The 19,641-nt window shown below is 34.1% G+C and overlaps 1 protein-coding gene and 1 long non-coding RNA gene across 6 annotated transcripts; one reads left to right on the top strand and one right to left on the bottom strand.

The window, feature by feature from the left end:
- The first annotated feature begins 1,347 nt into the window (after positions 1 to 1,347).
- On the top strand, positions 1,348 to 2,848 carry LOC130993741 (uncharacterized). Its single transcript, XR_009091761.1, has 2 exons — positions 1,348 to 2,214; positions 2,303 to 2,848. It is a non-coding gene; the product is annotated as an uncharacterized LOC130993741 (long non-coding RNA).
- A 7,213-nt stretch (positions 2,849 to 10,061) lies between these two features.
- LOC130992749 (calcineurin B-like protein 9) lies at positions 10,062 to 18,310 on the bottom strand. Of its 5 annotated transcripts, XR_009091381.1 has the most exons (10): positions 18,017 to 18,236; positions 17,359 to 17,461; positions 16,587 to 16,669; positions 15,951 to 16,010; positions 13,680 to 13,788; positions 13,514 to 13,566; positions 11,470 to 11,550; positions 10,665 to 10,777; positions 10,383 to 10,585; positions 10,062 to 10,277 (listed from the first exon to the last, which is right to left on the bottom strand). XR_009091381.1 is itself a non-coding variant. In XM_057917494.1 (9 exons), the coding sequence occupies exons 2-9, from the start codon at positions 17,435 to 17,437 to the stop codon at positions 10,522 to 10,524; spliced, it is 642 nt and encodes a 213-aa protein (XP_057773477.1). In that variant the 5' UTR covers positions 17,438 to 17,461; positions 18,017 to 18,310; the 3' UTR covers positions 10,062 to 10,521. The 5 variants fall into 5 exon arrangements, 4 of the variants coding, with proteins under 4 accessions (XP_057773477.1, XP_057773478.1, XP_057773479.1 ...); XM_057917494.1 differs by having other exon boundaries at positions 10,062 to 10,585; positions 18,017 to 18,310; XM_057917495.1 differs by having other exon boundaries at positions 10,062 to 10,585; positions 17,359 to 17,490; positions 18,017 to 18,240.
- Positions 18,311 to 19,641: the final 1,331 nt, after the last annotated feature.

Raw genomic sequence — 19,641 nt, 5'->3', positions numbered from 1 at the left:
TTCAAATTAGTGGCCAAAATTTATGTTTCCTTCTTCAAAGTGGCCACAGTGATGTATTGTTTCATATATGAATATACAAGTATGAGACTATAAACATAATAAAACGATATAAAAATAAACAATATATAATACATACATTATACTCCCCCCGTCCCAGCCCAATAGGCTCGCTTTCCTTTTTGGGACGTCCCACTCCAATAGGCCCAGTCTAAAATTGGAAATAATTAGGGCTCTAATTAAAATTATAACTACTTGATTAAAGGGGATATACACTCCTAATTAAAACTCTAAAAACTCTCATAATTCACTCGCCACTTTTTCTTCTCCCCTCTCCTTCTCCCCTCTTCCACCTTTTCCATTCAAAAAGATGAGCGCTGCCGCCATTTCCATGGCCTCCGCCGCTCCCCTTCTCCCCTCTCCCGGCCATGGCGGTCTTCTCCCCCACCAGATCTCGGAACCTCTGCCAAATCGTCTCCTCTCCACCCGTCTTCTTTAGCGGTCTTCTTCTACCTCTGTCGCCGTCTCCACCGCGTGCTACCGTCTCCACCTTCCATCGCGTCCTCCGTCTCCGCCCTCCGTCGCGTGTACCGCCTCTACCCTCCACCTTCTCCACTTCGTCTACGGTCTCCACCACCGCCCTCCGTCGCGTGTACCGCCTCCACCGCCTCTACCCTCCACCTTCTCCACCTCGTCTACGGTCTCCACCACCGCCATCCGCCTCGTACATCGGGATCCCCAGATCTGGTGAAGGAGACGATCTGGTGAAGGAGACGATTTGATGGGGTTGCAGATCTGGAATTTTTTTTTTTCAGAGTTTGATTTTTAAGTTCTTGATTTTTTTTGGAATTTTTAAGTTCTTGATGGGGTTCCGTTCTTGATTTTTTTTGGAATTTTTTCTCATAATTTGCTGAATTGTTGATGGGGTTCCGTTCTTAAGTTCTTGATTTTTTTTCTTGATTTTTAAGTTCTTGATGGGGTTCCGTTCTTGATTTTTTTTGGAATTTTTTCTCATAATTTGCTGAATTGTTGAAGCTTGAAGAAGAATGAGCAAAGTAATTTATGTATTGAATTTTTTTTGCTGAATTTCTGCATTGAGTTTCATAATTTGCTGAATTTTTTCCATTGAATATGCCCTGTTGGTTGCAGATCTGGAATTCTGTGTTTGATTCCTCTAATTAATTTCCAGATTTTCCCTTGATTAATTCGTGCAATAAATTGCAATGCAAATTTAATTTAGTTAAATTAAATGAAAAATGAGATAATGAAGCAAATATGATTAAGGAAAAATAAGAGAACATTTAAAATCTTAATTATTGGTGGACCACACCATCTATATATTATATAAAAGAGCAGTTTAACGGTAATATTTTACCGCCATATTTTCTCTATCCCACGTCTATTTTATTCTTCCCACGTTCTCTCTAACGTGTTATCTCACGTATATTTTATTTTCTTCGTATTCTCTCTCCCACGATTCATCAACCACTACTTTCTCTGAAAATTTTCAGTATTTGAAACTCTTTTGATCAACCAGCTTCTCATGCCCGAAAATTTATTCACACAAACACAGATGACGCACGCACACAGAACCCTTGCCCCCTCTCTGCCTCACCACCGCCAGCCACGACCCGACGTCACCACGTCGGCGGACAACCCACGCTTCTCCTCTCGTGGCATCTTCTTTCTATCTCGCTCCTCGCCGCACTGCCGATGCCGCGTTCGTCCTCGCCGACAAAAACGGCCGAAGACAATAAGAAATTCCTTCAATTTCCCCCCAAAAAACACCATATGTTTGGGAAATTTCCCCAACCATGTCGTTGAAGCTCTCACAGGCCGCTGCAGCAACGATCCCTCAAAAGCCGCAGAGGCAGAATCAACGAGCAATCGAGCCACACGATAAATGAATCGCAGAAATCCTCTTCTCGATTTTTTCTATCCGAGAAAATCGCGGCTGCGAAGTAGGCCGGAATCATTCAAGCTCGAGTACCTTATTTTATACAGATTCAGAAACTGAAGAAACCTAACATCAAACACAATGATGGAAATTCAAAACATATCTTCGGCTAATTCCTACTTGTCTGAATCGAGACTCCCGCGCTGCTTCTCACACCCCTGTTGACGTTTTCTTCTCCACATTAGTTAATTGGTTCTTGTCGTGGTTTCTTAGAAAGGCGTGAAATTTGCGGCTGCGGAGTTGGTCATGGCTTCTCTCAAGTAATATCTCACATTTTTCTTCCTGTCGAGCTTCTGAAGGAATATTTTCTTTGGACTAATTTATCAATGTGTTCTTGTGTGTGATTAGGTTGGTGCATGGTGTGCAGAGGTATGTCGACAGTGAAAAGCACTCTGCCGTTTGATTCGATTAAAAAAGAACTACATGAAGACGAGCAAAATGCACGGCGGCGGGGAAGGGCGGCAAGACGAAGGGGGTTAGCTTCGTGATCGATTGCTCGAAGCTGGTGGAGGATAAGATCGTGGAGATCGCTTCGCTAGAGAAGTTTTTGCATGAGAGAATTAAGGTCGGTGGCAAAGCTGGTGCTCTCGGTGATTCCGTTTCTGTCAGCCGCGACAAGAACAAGATCACCATCATCGCCGATTCCACTTTCTCCAAAAGGTATATTAGCATAATGTGCAGGATTTGCTTAGCGTGATTTCTTCCAACGAAGAAAGAAATGTGTATGAATTGCACTACTTCAACACTTGCTAAGCAAGAGGGCGAGATTAGTTTCATGTTCCTTTTATGCTCTGCCAATATTGTCGAAACCACTTTTTGGATCAATTTGTGTTGTTTGTTCTATTTTTCTAAGATTTTTGAGGCTGCTTATGATATTGAATTTTGATGTGGTCATTGCTTTTTTTATTCTACTTAGTTACAAACTGTAGCTAAGAGCTTTTTAATAAAGAAGAAGATAGATTTCTCTTTATTACAACTCATTTACATTGCAAAAAAATCCTACTAAATCACGAATGTATCTCAAGCAAGATCTCTACTTTTTGTTGCTTATTGAATTACGCATCAGTAAGACATCGTCACAACCAGTTTAACTAAATTAAATTTCGATCGTTTGCTGAAATTTTTTAGAATTTCTTCTCATTTGCCACTGGAACAATGATAGTTTCCAACTTTTATCGCTGGAGTGGTGCACCTTGCAGAGAAATCTGCATTATAGTATATATGCAAAGTGTTATGAACATATATTGATCTAATGATCCCACATTGTTTTTTCAGGTATGCTTATAGTTGAATCAATATTTGTTTCAAACTCTTTGTGTTTTAATTGGAATTTATGTCAAAATTTGCAAACAATCACAAATGATTCAAAAGAAAAATCTCATTTTTTATTTTTTAAAATTTTAAGATTTCTTACACATGACAAATTAATTGTGGAAGTTGATCACTAATACCCATTCTCCAGACATCAAGGTGAGAAATGTGGTGCTTTTTATAAAACTTATGAAGCACTTAGTTTTGCAATTTTAGAGCACATTGTCTAAGTTTTATGTACTCCCCCCGTCCCACGAATCTTGACATGTTTTCCTTTTTGGGCCGTCCTACGAGTCTTGACACGTTTCCTTTTTGGGTAATAATTATTACATTTTCTCTCCTACTTTATCACCTTTATTATATTCCATCTCCTACTTTATCACTTTTATTACCTTTCTCTCCTACTTTATCAATTTTATATTTTATTAATTACACACTTAAAACACTAATCTACATCTCCTTAATTCTCGTGCCAAACTCAAACGTGTCAAGACTCGCGGGACGGAGGGAGTATCAATTTTTGCCCACTACTTGTGATAATTTAATTTTTTTGTTGTGCTTTTAACGTCAATTTGTTCCTCCGTAGATAATGTAATATATTGCTCTTTTAATATATTTTTGGCTTCTTACATTTCAGATCTTTATGTTTAATATATTTCTATGGAGCTATGGCATTGTTCTAATTAAATTCTTAAATCTACAACATGACTATGTGATTTATTGGATTATTTTTGTAAAGTTCAATTAACATTGATCATAGTCATAATGATACTACTATAAGAGAAATTTGTAAGTTTTATGCTGGACAAGAGAGACATGCATATATAACGTAAAACTTGTATTTCAAGCTCCTTAAACATCATTTGGTGGAAGTAGCAGTCTACAATGTTGCCAACAAATAACTAACATTGAAAATATTTTTTATTGAATTTGATTTTTATTAGATTAGCTTAATAGTGGTGAAATGTGTCTAGATTGGATTGCTTTATTTTCGTATTCATGTTTGTAATTTAAGAAAATATTGATGATATCATTTCCGTAAGAACAAATAGATGTTATGATTTTTACATTTTCATATAGATTATAGTAATTTAATTGACTTGAGAAATGAAAGTTTTCTTGCTTGATTAATATTTGCATGAAAATATTTAATGTGAAAATTGACTTAAGAAATGATAGATACATAAAAATGTATGAAATAACTATTTTTTGAGTAAATATATTATTTGTGTAAATGATGATATTATGGTAGTTTTAAATAATTTTTAAAAAAATATTAAATATATCATGACCCGTGCATCGCACGGGAGAGCGTACTAGTTTACCTACTAAAAAATGAGTTTCTTAATCTCCGTGCCGAAATGAACTGGGCCTATTGGCCTGGGACGGAGGGAGTACAATTTAATATAATCGAGTTATAGTATTGTTTATATTAATATTATAACATAATTATAATATAATATTCATCTTATGTAAGTTACATAATTATATTGTATAGTATAAGTAAGATTATTATTCTAAAATAAATTATTATTATTATTATTATTATTATTAACTAAAATTTTCGTAATACAGAGCATAAAAAAAGAGAAATAGAAGCGAGAGGGGGAGAGAGAGACAACCTAAAGAAAACCCAAGGGCTAGCCCTCGTTAAAACCTGCTTAACGAAAACCCAGAGGAAAAAACATTAAGCAGGGAAAAGAGTGTCTGTCTATACAAACAAACGACCGCAACAAATGTCGATAAACTCTAAAATAAATTACATCTAACTTATAGCATTAATATAGTTTGACATATGAATATACAAGCATGAGACTATAAATATAATTAAACGGTATAAAATGAATAATATATAATAATATGTTTTCCATTTTTATATAAATGTGGATGATGTTTATTCTTTTTGTTAACTTTGTTATAGTATATTTTAATTATTATGACGTTATTATATTTGTTAGATGTTGTTTATTAAGTAAACGGGTTTAAAAAATAAGTTGTCGGTATATCGTAGCAAATTTGATCAATTTTGGTATACAAGTTACTTTGGTATACCGTGAAAGTACGGTATATCGAAACAAAGATACGGTACATGTATGAGATTTTTCCATACCGTAATTAAGGTATATCAGACTAAGGTATATCATAGCTAAAGGTAAAGTAAATGTATGAGATTTTTTTATACCGGATGTAAATATAAGGTATAAGATATCACAAATTTAGGAAGGTATACCGTACCGTCCCACCACTATTCAAAAACCATTGAAAGTAAGAAGTATATATTAGGGCATTCACTATGTTGTTACCTCATAGTGGTGCCATATATGTGCTACCTATCTTATTTTTTAACCATCTTATATTCTTTTCATTATAGCACTAACTCAATTTTAATTATTCATGGACTCCACTATCATTATTACTATTTTTTACCACAATACATATATATTAGGGGTTATTGCCAGAAAATACATATACTTTGTCAATTTTCTGGTTTATAACATGACCTTATAATTTGGCCAGAAAATACATTAATTTTCAATTTAATTGCAATTATAACATGACTTTATAGTCTGATCAGAAAATACACCAAGTTTCAATTTATTCTCAATTATAACATGACCTTGTAATTAATTTAGTAAAATAATATCAAAGTTTAATACATTAAATATTTATAATTTTCTTTTCATCTCGCAATATACTATATATAAATACATATATATTTGATAAATATACATCTATATGTAAATAATATATAATATTATTTACTTTTTAACATAGTTTCTATTATATATGTACCTAAATTTTTTATTGGTCCTAATATTTTATAATTTCATAATTTAAATAAATAAATACTTATTATATATATAATATATTAATAGAATATTTAAATCAAATTTATATATATATATATATATATATATGCATTTGTGTGTCTATATATATATATGTGTGTGTGTGTGTGTGTGTCTATATATAGTATATCAAGATATTATATTGATGGCTTAAAAATACATATATATATATATATATATATATATATATATATATATATTATGAAATAGTTAATCATCTAACTTGAGTTTTACAAAAAATAATCAATCAATTAACAATTTTTTATACATAACAATTTAATATAAATACAATAAATATTAATACATCTATGATGAAAAATAATCTAAATAAGGTCGTGTTATAATTGAGAATAAATTGAAACTTGGTGTATTTTATTGTCAGACTATAAAGTCATGTTATAATTGCGATTAAATTGAAAATTGATGTATTTTCTGGTCAAATTATAAAGTCATGTTATAAACCAGAAAATTGACAAACTACATGGATTTTCTGGCAATAACCCCTATATATTATTTAGAGTCAATATATCAAATTGGCCACTTTGTTACAAGAAAATAAAACTTGTCCATACATATAAAAAATTTAAAAATTGACCATTTTTTGTGTAAAAATACAAATTTTGTCCCTAACATAAAAATTAAAAATTGGTCACACTCTTTCTTTCTCACGCATTCATTCACCCACGATCCAGCCATCGCAACCCATTGCGTGCAATCACACACAATCGGCTATCTCCTCTCAGCTCAAATGTTTCACGTGCCTAAATTCAATAATGAAATTTCCTAATGCTAATACGTAGGGAGAGCCAAAGTGATTCCCCTTTCTCTCTCAGATGCAACTGTGTGCTAGTGCGTGAGAGTGAATTATGTAAGTATTTGTAAGGAGACGATGGGAGTAAACTTTTGTAGATTTGTGCGTTTCTGTTTTTCTCTTTTGTAGTTTTTTGACATGGAGATATCAAAGTTACGAATATGAAGGTAAGTTTGAGTTGTTAATGTTCTTGAATTCACAACCAATTCGATAAATTCACAACTAAATCGCTAGTGTCTATTGTGAATTTAAGTTTTAAAGTATGAATTCACAAGTAGAAATAATGCTAGTCGTGAATTTGAGTTTTAAAGTTTAAATTTACAACTAGAAATAGTGTTGATTGTGATTTCGAATTTTAAAGCTTGAATTCACAACCAACTCTATTTCTAGTTGTGAAATCAAGCTTTAAAAGTCGAATTCCAACTGAATAGCTAGTGTTGGTTGTGAATTCAAGTTTTAAAGCTTGAATTCACAACTGGAAATAGTGCTAGTCGTGAATTCGAGTTTTAAAGCTGGGATTCGCAACTAGAAATAGTGTTGGTTGTAAATTCAAACTTTAAAATTCGAATTCTCTATGGGTGGGAAAATAGGGTTCGGGTATAGGGTACCCGATTACCCGACCCGAAAAAATCGGGTATCGGGTACCCTATACCCGAAGAATTCGGGGTCGGGTAGTTTAGGGTGTAAAATATCGGGTATCGGGTATACCGGAATATTCGATTAAAAATAAGGCTGAATTTTAAATTATAAAATTAATTTTTAATTTCAATTTATATAGGGCAAATGCTGAAAATAAGGGCTACATTTTCGAATTTTTTTATAAAAAAGGGGTATTTCGGGTATTAGGGTACCCTAATACCCGCTTAAGCTAAATCGAGTACCCTAATACCCGAAATACCCGATTTTCATAGTTTGACTTGACAGATGCAATTTTGACCGGGTAATTTAGGGTACCCGAATACCCGACTCGGGTACCCGAGTCGGGTATTAGGGTACCCGATTTTTTTTCGGGTTCGGGATCAGGATTAGGGTTTTGGTCTTATTCGGGATCGCGTACCCGATTTTTTTGGGTAGGGTACCTGATCCCTACCCGATTCCCAACCCTAGAATTCTCAACCAACAATATTTTTAGTTGTGGATTCAAACTTTAAAACTTGAATTCACAACTAAAATTAGTGCTAGTTATGAATTCGAATTTTAAAGGTAGAATTCATAACTAAGAATAGTCGTGGTTGTGAATTCGAGTTCAGTGGAATAATTTTTTAGTTTTTTATTTGAAGGGTAAAATGGTAAGTGTGGCAAATTTTTAATTTTTTTTATGTTAATGGATAATTTTTATTTTTACTATTGCAAAGTGGTTTTTTTCAAAATCTACTCTATTATTTATGTATTTTCATTTTTATATATATTCTACTTTGATTACTTTAATATAATTATATAAATATAATTCTAAAATTAATATAATCATGCTAAAAAATTTTAAAATTGAAACACGCATATTATTGAATTTTTTTTATTTATTACAACACACAACTAGAATTAAAAATACAAATAAAAAAACACAACAATATAATTTAAATACCAAACAAAACACACATAGAACTTAATAAGGACACTAATCATCGTCGAATAATGCCCACACGTGCTCAATCAAGTGGGATCGAAGTTGGTGATGTATTTTTTTTTTTATCATGAACTCTAGTACCTCTCATGAGGTACTCGTTGAATCCTCCCACTGAACCATGATTTATTTCTCCTGCAATATTATTGTTTGGCGTGCTTGGTTCGTCGACCCATTGGCTAGCCATTTTTCCTTCATATTCAATTATCATATTATGTAAAACAATGCAAGCATACATAGTGTTAGTGATGTTTTCTTTATACCAAAGGCGGCTCAAACCTCTGATCATTGCCCAACGAGCTTGGAGAACCTCAAATGCACGTTCGACATCCTTTCTCGCAACTTCTTGCATTTCCTTAAACTTCCTTCTTTTTGGATCTTGAGGACATTGAAAGCTCTTGACAAAAGTTGCCCACTCGCTATATATATTGTGTGTCATTTACTGTGAACAAAATGCAAGGAACTTGCCCTTGTAGAACGTTGTTGAACATGAGAGACTGATTAAGCACGTTTATGTCATGGTTTAACCTTGCAACGCCAAAAAAAAACATGTCAAATCCACAAATCTTCAGACGCAATAGTCCCATAATTGTTGGGACTCCATGATCGCAGCCGGTGAATTGACATGGTGGATCGTGAAAGAGACATAGAGAGGGAGGGGGAATTTAGATTAACGTTTAGACGTTGCCGGCTATTGATTTTTTTATTTTTTTTTAAATGTTAAATTTAAATTTGGGTATTTTGGTTACCAGAATAACCGACCCAATTAACCAGAGTAACCGAATTACATTTCAAGTGCAGATGACCAATTTTCGAGTACAATTAACCAATACCAAACCATATTACCAACCCTACTATTAGGATTAATACGTAACTAATTGATTATAATATAATTCCTTAATAAAAATTTAATCTCTAATACCATTTCAAAGCGTAGATTAAACAAGTGAATCCATAATCAAATTTAATCAAACACTTCCCATTTAGGACATTTCCAATTTAGGACATTTCCCATTTAGTACATTTTGAGGTGAAGTGTCTCAATTAATAAGGGGCAAAATTGACAAAATTTGTAGAGCACACCATGAGTCGGAACGCACACAAGTTTTTGCCAAAATAAAAAATAAAAAATAGAAGTATAGGGAACCTACATAGACCTAAATATACGTTTTCACTTCAAACAAGTTGAAAATAGGCTTGAAGTAGTACTCACTATTACAAACTTTAAACTACGTACAATTTTACTCGTGCACTTCAAACTAAATTTGTAAGAAAGGTGTGAAATAACAATAGAACAAATAGTGCAAAAACATTGTATAATTACACAACGACAGGTGTTAAATAACAATAGAATAAATAGTGCAAGAACATTGCATAATTACACAAATCCTGTGCAAACATATGTAGGGTGCAGATACGCACATACTCTTATAGGATACTTGTAAGTTGTATATTTACAACTTACAAGTATCCTATAAGAGTATGTGCGTGATCTGCACCGTGCAAACGTTAGCATGAAAAACCTCCTCATATAATTATATAACCACTCGTGAACAATAATAAAATTGTTTTTAGTTAAAACAAATGACAAGACCACTACATTCTACAGCCTCTCTTGTAATACACTCAGGTCTAGTCTAAGATCAAACATTTTTCTTTTAGGGCAAACATTTAAATCTATGGAACATGTGAGGTCCTTGATGCAAGAATCATTCTTGGTAGGTCAAGGCACTGCAATTAGTAAATACACTGTTAATACACTATCGATTCTACAAATGTTGAGGGGGGCGCAGGCGGAGGGAGGGAGAAAGGTGCTAAATTCGATGCAGCCACAACCTCATCAAAAATCACAAGGCAGCAATATCCCTCTAGTCCATCAAGAGTCATATCGCTTCAAAGTGTCAATGTCTGCTATAATTAGAACTCAATACGTCCTCTAAACTACGGTTCACAAATAGGGAAAGCCGCACGAATTTTATGTGGCAACTTCATCGACCTCTGAGTTGAAAACAAAGCTAGGGAAAGTCGTAGTTATATCCCTGCAGACCATGAATCAGATGAATTGTCCGTCCAGCTAGTTGAGAGAATGTGGATAGATGACCGACATTAAAAGATTACCTCAGATATGGGAGTGTCATGATCCTCATCAATGAAGGGTTTCGAGCCACAAAGTTGTGCCATTCTGACTTGTCTATTTTTCCATCCCGATCCATGTCGGCTTCCAGAAAAGTCTGTCAAGTATTGCATTAAACAAGCATGACAACAAAAGATCTTGATTTGAACAACCAACAATATGCAGAAGCGTATACACCTAGTGAACAGCAACAAAGACAAAACAAGATTGCAAAGAGAGCAAATAATATCCATTAAACAAGGAGCAAAGCTACCTGATAAGAAGAACGAACATTTCAGAAGGCATCAATTCTAGAAACAGCTCAATTATATGCACAACACAGTAACAAAAATTACAGTATAGCAGATCATTGCATTGAATTTGCCAAACACGTCAACAATGACTTAGAATCAGTATTGACACAAAACACACATCAGCCTTTCTCATAACCATCTAATATCAACTACTCACGTCTCTCCGTCCACGATAAGTGATGCAATGTGGGAGGCATGGGTTTTAAGAAATTATTGTTAGATGTGTTTCGAGTGCAGAAAGGGCCCACCAAATTTCATGTGTTAGGCTTGTAAATATTGAGCATTCATGGGGTTTAAAATATAAAGGGTGGGGTCATGTCGAAAAATAGAAAGACAGCAATTTTTGTGGATGGACTAAAACGGAAAAAAGACCACATTTATCGTGGACGGAGGGAGTATCAAACGTAACATTGAAATCATGGGGATGAGTGCAGTGCAGCATAGGAAGCATAAGAACGTCAATGAACTTATGTAAATTATGTGCTACTCCACTTACTTTATCTAATATCACCTCAATAGTTTCATCAGCCAGCTTCATCTCCGACTCACATAGAAGTGCAATCAACATTTGTTTAACCTGCAAAAAATAGATATTTTGAAGAACTGGGATTGATTTCAAGAGAAGAATAAATTAACAATAATAACCCCATTTTCCTCAATGTGCACTCAATAAGAGATAATATATCAATAAACTCTGTTTTCAATCAAAACATACAGGAAGCAGAGCCCCAACATTGAAAGTTCTCTTGTTCCTTTTAGTGAATGAATTATCAAGAAATATAAACAAGGCAATAAGTAACGGTCCAATATATTTTGCAGAGGAAAATAATTCAGGATGCACATGCTAATAAATAAAAAGATAAAGAATGACACAAAGCACCATGTATGAGTATATCAAAGATCCAGAAGCAACAGCTATCAGTGTACCACTTTAGCAACAAATTTTAACAGATTGAAAAGAATCATAAATTAAAAATCCAGAGTATAATGGGAAAATAGCTGGCGGATTACAGGGCAATCAGATGCTCATTGTTTGAAAATGAATTGTAAAAAATAGCACTCTCCAGACCAAATGACTTGCCCAGCGTAATAACCAATTATTCACTAATTTTTCAGTGCTCCCCACCTCAACATAAGTATAATTATTATAAAACAAGAATATAATCTATCCCAAGCATAAACTTATTGAATCATAACTATAGTCTATAGCTATAGTCAATCAACTGGCTTGATTGATCTTTGTTCCCTTCTCTGGTACACGTTAAAATGAAGAATCTTATTTCTATTACTTAAACACCTCTTGATTGAAGAAAAGCCAGTAAAGACAGAAGCTCTGGTGACTTCAACTTGGGTAACCTTCAGCTCAAAGAAAACTAATAATCCTAAATTAGAGACTTCTACATTTTTGTGTTCTTTAAGTAAATCATCTTGAGCCATACATTTGTTTCTTTGCACTAACACTAAGCGAAAAAGACTATTTCAGTGGCGGTCCTTCATAGATTCACCTATATAAGCCATGGCTAAAGTTGCAAAAATAAGAGCTTGAATACCACTTGTTAATATTCCAAGGAACATGACAGGATAGGAACCGCTGAAGGTACTAAAGAAACAAGAAGAACAACTACTAATCCATCCGTTAAGATATTACCCAAAAGTCGAATACCATCATGAAATGTTCGAGTCCAGTTTGAATAATTTCTAGTTACGGTAACCTACATATGGCCCCACCTCTTGTTTCAAGATTAACTGGAAATAATCTGGTCAAGTTTAACTGATACCACTGTAAATCATATAATCTCCTCTGGTGAATGAAGAATAGAAGTGCAGGGATCACATTTACCTTACACAAATAAAAGAGTAACAAAAGATAAAAAGAGTTCCACTCTCGTAGTAAGACAAAACAGAGAGAACTATGTAGGCCACCAGCTGCAAGAACAGTTGATGCAACAATGCTGCGATCACCTAAAATTGTTCTCCAGATATGTGTGAGAAAGTATACTTTCATCCAGGATTAAAAACGTAAATATACTCGCATATGGTAGAAAAAATGCAGTGACATTACATGGATATAATGGAAAATATGTGTTACGAATAACAAAAGTTAAGGCCAAAAAAACATATTTAATTTGGAAAGCAAGCGCCTATATCCCTAACATAATTTATTTAGTCTTTTAGATCATGGTCACTTTCCAAATACACACATATGTTCCATTATATCTATATAATGCAGTGCCTAAAAAAATATGTAGAATTCAAAAAACTCTTATTGGTATTCAGAAAAATAAATTAAGCACAGAATTGACAATTGAGTTTCTCAAGTTAGGCACAACAATTATGTAGATCTAGTAATTGAAAGAAGCTTTCAACAACATGCACTGTGAGCCAAAACGGAAAGATAATATTCAGAAAAAAAAAGATCCAACTTAAGTCCAGGACTATCAATCATCCATCACTTTTGACTCCATTCTAGCACGAGGAATATCCCCAAAGTTGATCACAGTGGGAAGTATAAAAGATGGAAATAGTTACAAATAAATTACCTCTTGGCGTTCGATATATCCAGTTCCATCCAAATCATATAGCTTAAACGAAACTTCAACGCCCAATCCAAAAAAGAAGAAAAGAAGCAAGTTAGAGCTACTCTGTCTGTAGCAAGTTATTGATTGGAAAAGGACAAAAAAGAACAAATAGGGAAAACTAATGTACAATTGATTTTGTCATCTTGTGGAGCATTTGGATGGAAAACATTGAGTGATCTAACAAAATCCCCAAAATCTATTACACCTTTTTGCTTCACATCGAATAGATCAAAAATCTGCAAGAGATGGACATAAAGACTAAGAAAGTAAGAAAAGCATCAAAGAGAAGTATATTACAGATGATACCATCTCAAAGGCATATTGAAAGTAGCATCAGCTAGGGGTTTCATAAAAATTTTCTAAAGATCTGTCAACTTCATAGTTTGTGTTTTCTATAGCTGAATATTAAAGACTTCTTACATCATATTTTATCTATGTTAAATATTTTCAAGCCTTTTTTTTTTGCTTACAACTTTTACATTAAAATATTAAAAGATCATATGTCGTAAATGTAAAAGTAGCTAAGAAGCACGGGGACGGATATGAAATACGAATACGATATGATACCGGGATGAAAATACATCCATTTCCATAAACCAAGATATGAATACGCTGAAAATACGTTTATATTTTTATTAATAATATAACTATATAACTATATTAAGCCCATAATAATCAACATAAGAGAACCTTGCCAGCCAATAATCAAGCCCATAATTATAATAATATAACTATATTAAGCACTATTTATTCAAGCCTTAGCCCACAAACTGCCACAACTTAGGGTTTGCCCCCTTAAGTATGTGAGGAAGCGAGCGGTGCAGAAGCGAGGAAGTAACAAAGTGACTGGCGCAAGGAAGCAGAAGAGAGCGACGCAGACCCAGTGAGTGGCAGCAGCGTTAGAGACGCAGACCCGTCGGCGACGGAGGCGCGGTTAGGGTAAAGGGAAGAATGGAATAAAAATTTAGAAGAAAAGAAGAAGAAGAAGAAGAAGAAGAAGAAGAAGAAGAAGAAGAAGAAGAAGAAGAAGAAGAAAAGAGGCGCGGTTAGGGTAACGTTGAGCATAAGTATTTTGTTTGAGAAATTTTGTTTTTTCCTTAAAAATTAGGTCAAAACGTTTTTGAAATTCAAATACGTATTCTACACATATTACATACGTATTTACAAACTCTAAAATAATTATAAAAAAATACGTATTATATATGTATTTCTCACAAACGTATTTGTATTAAAAAGGTATTAATATGGGGACGGTATAGGGAGATTGACGTCCGCGTGCTTCCTAAAAAGGTAGCAGTATTCAACATACTCATGTATCTTGTGAGGGAGGAGGCTGTGTTCTTATATTATCAATGACAGCAGGGTGCTAAATGCTATGTCTCAAGAGTTTCAAACACAAATGAGGGTAGAGGAACACTGAAATTCTAATCAAGTAGCTAGGGTGATTGAAGGTCAATTCCAATCAACTCATCTTCTACACATGGCCTTGTACAGAAGATTATAAGATAGGTCACTCAATGCAATGATATGGAAGTTACTATATATTCTAGGAATCAGAGCCATTAAATAGTCTTGGCCAAATGTATTACTAGTGAAAGGCATGAGAATAGATCTCAGGAAATTCAAGAGGAAAAGATATTCATGGGTAATACACTGAAACCTAAAAGAAGAACTAACAAACTGCAACAGATATTCGTCATCATTTCTCATATTTGGAAAAGGCACTTGAATAACTATACAAACAGATTAGCTCTAGTTATACAAAAGTCATACGCAAGCCTAAACTTCATTGTCTAAATGCCCTGGTCTGTTTGATGTCTTAAAGCAACTCTGTAAAAAAGTTCATCTGCTAACTCTTCCAGTCTTGGTAAAGGAAGGAAGCGAGAGTTTTTTAGAGGGTTTGTTGTCTACATCAGCCTTTTCCAGAAGTTTAACTGACACCATTAACACTTCATTAAGATAGATTGGTTAAGATGGCAGTGCTAGAGAACAAAGGCTGGAAGAAGATCTGAAGGTATTACTTAGAGATTTATCTACCTTCATCAGCAATTTCAGGGTATGTCCGTAATTTTACGAACTAGATATTATTTAAACATCATTTATTTCTTCGATGATCCCATATTTATCATTATTCCTCATTGCCATCCTCATCCTTCGCTATCAATTTTAGAATTTTAATGATTTTAAAAAAACCCACATTATCAACAGAACCTCTAAATTTTATAAGTCAAGGCATTTCCAACCTAAGAATCATCAAAATCAGCTTTTCTCAAAACTAGTCTTTAAAGAATCTTCCAGGACCTATAGGAGCAAGCACCGAAGTATTCATATGTTACAAAATCTAAAAATTTAATGAATGCTCAAAATATCGTGAAAATACCCAGACTCAATCACCTACCCGATTTGAGAAAAGATTCTCCTTTTTCCTATTCTTGAACAAAGCCAATTGAAGTTCTTCCTGCATATATACACATAAGTGAATCGGAGTGTGTATATATCTGCACAAGGGAGGACAAAAAGTTCTGATATGCACATAAATTATGTATTATGTCTTGAAGGACTGACAAAGACATGAAATTACAGAGGAAAATATTGCACATGGTGACATAAATAAGCAATAATATTACAAACAGAAAAGAAAGTAAGAAAGGAAGAAGGAATACTTGTCAAAAGAGCATTATATAGGAGTTCATTGAATAGGGGAACATAGTATAACACAATCTAGAAAGCATAATGCCAGCATACCGAGAAAGGATCACATTTTTTAGTACTATATAACAAAACAGTGAAAACTTTACAAATTACAGTTTGATTCACAAATAAGAAATAAAACAGAAAAGATGGATACATAAGCCCAGAGGACTAAATCGTCTTTCCATTTGTAGTGATTTTGTGTTATTGAATTCTGCTAATGTATTACCAGTAGAAATCATATTACTGTCCAAGGACTACAAATGGTGCCGTCTTAACAATTATGACACAAAACAAATAAAGAGAACAGAGTTGGCGAGGTCAACATTTTGTTGCAACTTACCTTACTAATAAGCCCATCATCAATAACGGAACTGCTAATGCTCTTAAACAGCTCAAATAATGCTTCAACCTCACTCACACTAACTGCAAAGCAAGAAGGACACATGAGATTTTCCTAATTACAGAAAAAGGAAAGCACCAACAGAACTGGAGGGACTCATGAGTTTTTCAAGCACAACAAATGTGAAGATCAATACCAACTACCAAGCAACTAAATAAGCATCAGTAATTTAGCGATGAAAGAAATCCAAAAGAGAACACGTTTCCATAGTTTCAAGCTTTCAGACCATAATGAGGAAAAAGGAACACGAACACTGAGAGAGAGAGAGAGAGAGAGAGAGAGAGAGAGATGAGTTCCTTCAGAAGAAATCATGTAATCATCTACTATTTGAACACCCAGTAACAGAGCAAGCAAGGGAAGAAACAAAAATGAGTAAATGAGTAATAGCTGACTCACTTAGGTGAGATTCCTATCTGCATAATTAATGGCACTAACCAAATAAGCAAAATAGAGAACTTGGCTGCCCTAGCACCTGAGCTTCCAAGATAATTACACACATATGGTATATTTTTACTAGGCTAGTAAGTAATAATTGCGTATAATTTTTGGTCAACCATTATCAAAGTACTAAATGTTACCAAAATGATAGTAACCAAGGAATGTGATTCTCATCACATGCCTTAGCTACAAAGCCATTCTCGCATACAAAGAGAAATAATTAAGATAAAAAAGTTCATGCAATCTACAGAAATGGGAAAAGAAAGTTACTTACAAGCCGTTTGGGAAGCAAGTAAAACAGGGTCTTCATGTCCAGGAAACTGCTTTCTTGTTGTAGAATGAAAACAGCCCATCTGAGGGAATAAATCCCCACAATACTACAACACATTATCAAAATTCACTTAACCTTGCAAAATACCCAGCCAATCAAAAAAATTAAAATCAATTACTTAATGTGTGATCCAATATAAACAAACTTATGATTTCTATAAGAACAGAATAAGAAGCATTGATTTAAACAATCTCAAAACCCCTAAAACATAAATTAATCTGAAAAAAAGAAAAGAAAAGTGAATGATAGATCAATGGGTGATGTAATCATGCTAGCAGAGAATCCGCAAACTCTAAATCAACAGGTCCAATTTCAGCCTCTCAAAAAAACAGGTCCAATTACAGAATACTGCGCTTCATAATATTATAAGTGATCAAACTGGGCATCAGAGGAAAAAACGATTCGCATTGCAACATAAAACCTAAATTAAGGATTCCCCAGCAACAAAAACCCTTGATTATATACACCTTGGGCGAATCATAGCAAGCCAAAAAATACATATGAATATACGAAGCGGCGCAGAATTCCTCAAGAAACAGTGAAATTGACACATTCGAGCGGCGTCGGACCAGTTAAACAACAGAAAAAACTGATGACTCACCGACAAAATGGAAACGAATCGGCGAAACGGGATCGAGTCCTAAAAGTGTGAGCTCTTGAGAGGCGATACGCACATCAATTTGTAGGTATTGAGAAATTCATTGTCTAAAAAGTGGTTTTGGATTTGTTGGAGAGGGAACCAATGACGGAAAAGCAGCAGAAGAAAGTAGACATGGAACAGGAAAGGTAGGGGGAGTGGAGAGGACGCGCGGGTGAGGAGCGTGGCGAACGGATATTAAAGTTAAGGGTGTCGAATATTCTACTTTGAAAATGGGTCAATTATGACACCAGATCATTGTCAAATTTGTCATTCAATTCACACCACTTTTATTATAGTTTAGGTTAGGGAAGATGAATGAATCGAGGATAAAATCTGAATATAATATCGTGGTTAATTAAGAAAACATTTTTATCCATACAAAGAGTGTTATATTTGGTGATTTAGAAGGTTTTTGTTAGACTGAATAGAAAGTTTTTCAAAGGGAAAAAAAAAATCTTTCGAGATTAAAGTAGGAAGTAGGGTCACTATTAGGATTTTGAATTGAATTTTTATTTAATTCGATTCAATCAAAAAACAATTGAATAAATTCGATCACAACCAAAAAATCTAAAATGTTAAAAATTCTAAAAAGTTCGAAATACATATCAACCTACATAATTGGACAATTACGATAAAAAATAAATCATTCATTACAATCAATCAAAGATAAGAGTGAGAGTATATATATGTGTTGACGAAATAGACAAGAACACAACCAAAACAACGAGCAAATAATTGAACTAAGAAACAATGACACAAACCCACAAGATTTACATGGTTCGGATCACAAGATCCTACATCCACGGAGGGTGAACGGAGAAGTGTATTAATCGAAGAAGAAAAATATACAACTCACACAAATCAAATGAAAAAAAAAATCACACTCAAGCTACAACACCTAGCTCAGCTTCCTCTCTTCTTGATTCGCACTATTCTTCTCTCTAACTGAGATTTTACTAACACAAATACATTACACACACTGGAATGAGAGATCCTAAGTTTAAAATGCAGAAAGAAAGTAACTAGCTGCAATGGCATTATCAAAAAACCGTGTAACTAACTCTATATGCATAATGTTATATTTGCATGCTAGTCATCTATCTTGTTGCATATTATGTAGATACCCCTTTCACAATTCTCCACCTTGTATGCAGTAATGTGCAACACACTTTAGAATCGCTTTTCCTTAATTCATTAGCCCTTCACAGAAATCCCCACTTGAATCCTCAGCATGAGATCAAGTTCACAAACTTTCAACAGTACCTAAATTTTTCTTTAGGTAGTGCCTTAGTTAGCATGTCAGTTACATTATCATCCGTTGAGACCTTCAAAACTTGAACAAACTTCTTGCTCACTATGTCTCTGATGAAATGCAATCGCACATCAATGTGCTTAGATCTTTTGTGGAAGACTTGATACTTTGCAAGGTGCAATGCACTCTGATTATTATAGAAAATATTCATATTTCCCAGCTGTACACCAAACTCTCCAACAATCCCCTTAAGCCATATAACTTCTTTCACAGTTTCTGATTGCAAACTTGACTTTCAGCTTATATAACTGATCCAAATAGCTTAAAAATATAT

This window comes from Salvia miltiorrhiza, chromosome 7 (genome assembly GCF_028751815.1).
Source record: "Salvia miltiorrhiza cultivar Shanhuang (shh) chromosome 7, IMPLAD_Smil_shh, whole genome shotgun sequence".
Taxonomy (NCBI): Eukaryota; Viridiplantae; Streptophyta; class Magnoliopsida; order Lamiales; family Lamiaceae; genus Salvia; species Salvia miltiorrhiza.
This window is presented reverse-complemented; position numbering and strand designations above follow the sequence as displayed.

Excerpts from the sequence above, each read along its gene's own strand:
- LOC130992749 (XM_057917493.1), bottom strand. The coding sequence starts at position 17,437 with ATGGGCTGTTTTCATTCTACAACAAGAAAGCAGTTTCCTGGACATGAA. Across the intron at positions 16,011-16,586 it reads ATGATGGGCTTATTAGTAAG|GAAGAACTTCAATTGGCTTT; the intron begins GTAAGTTGCAAC and ends GTATATATGCAG. Across the intron at positions 13,789-15,950 it reads AGAATCTTTTCTCAAATCGG|ATTTTTGATCTATTCGATGT; the intron begins GTAGGTGATTGA and ends CATCTCTTGCAG.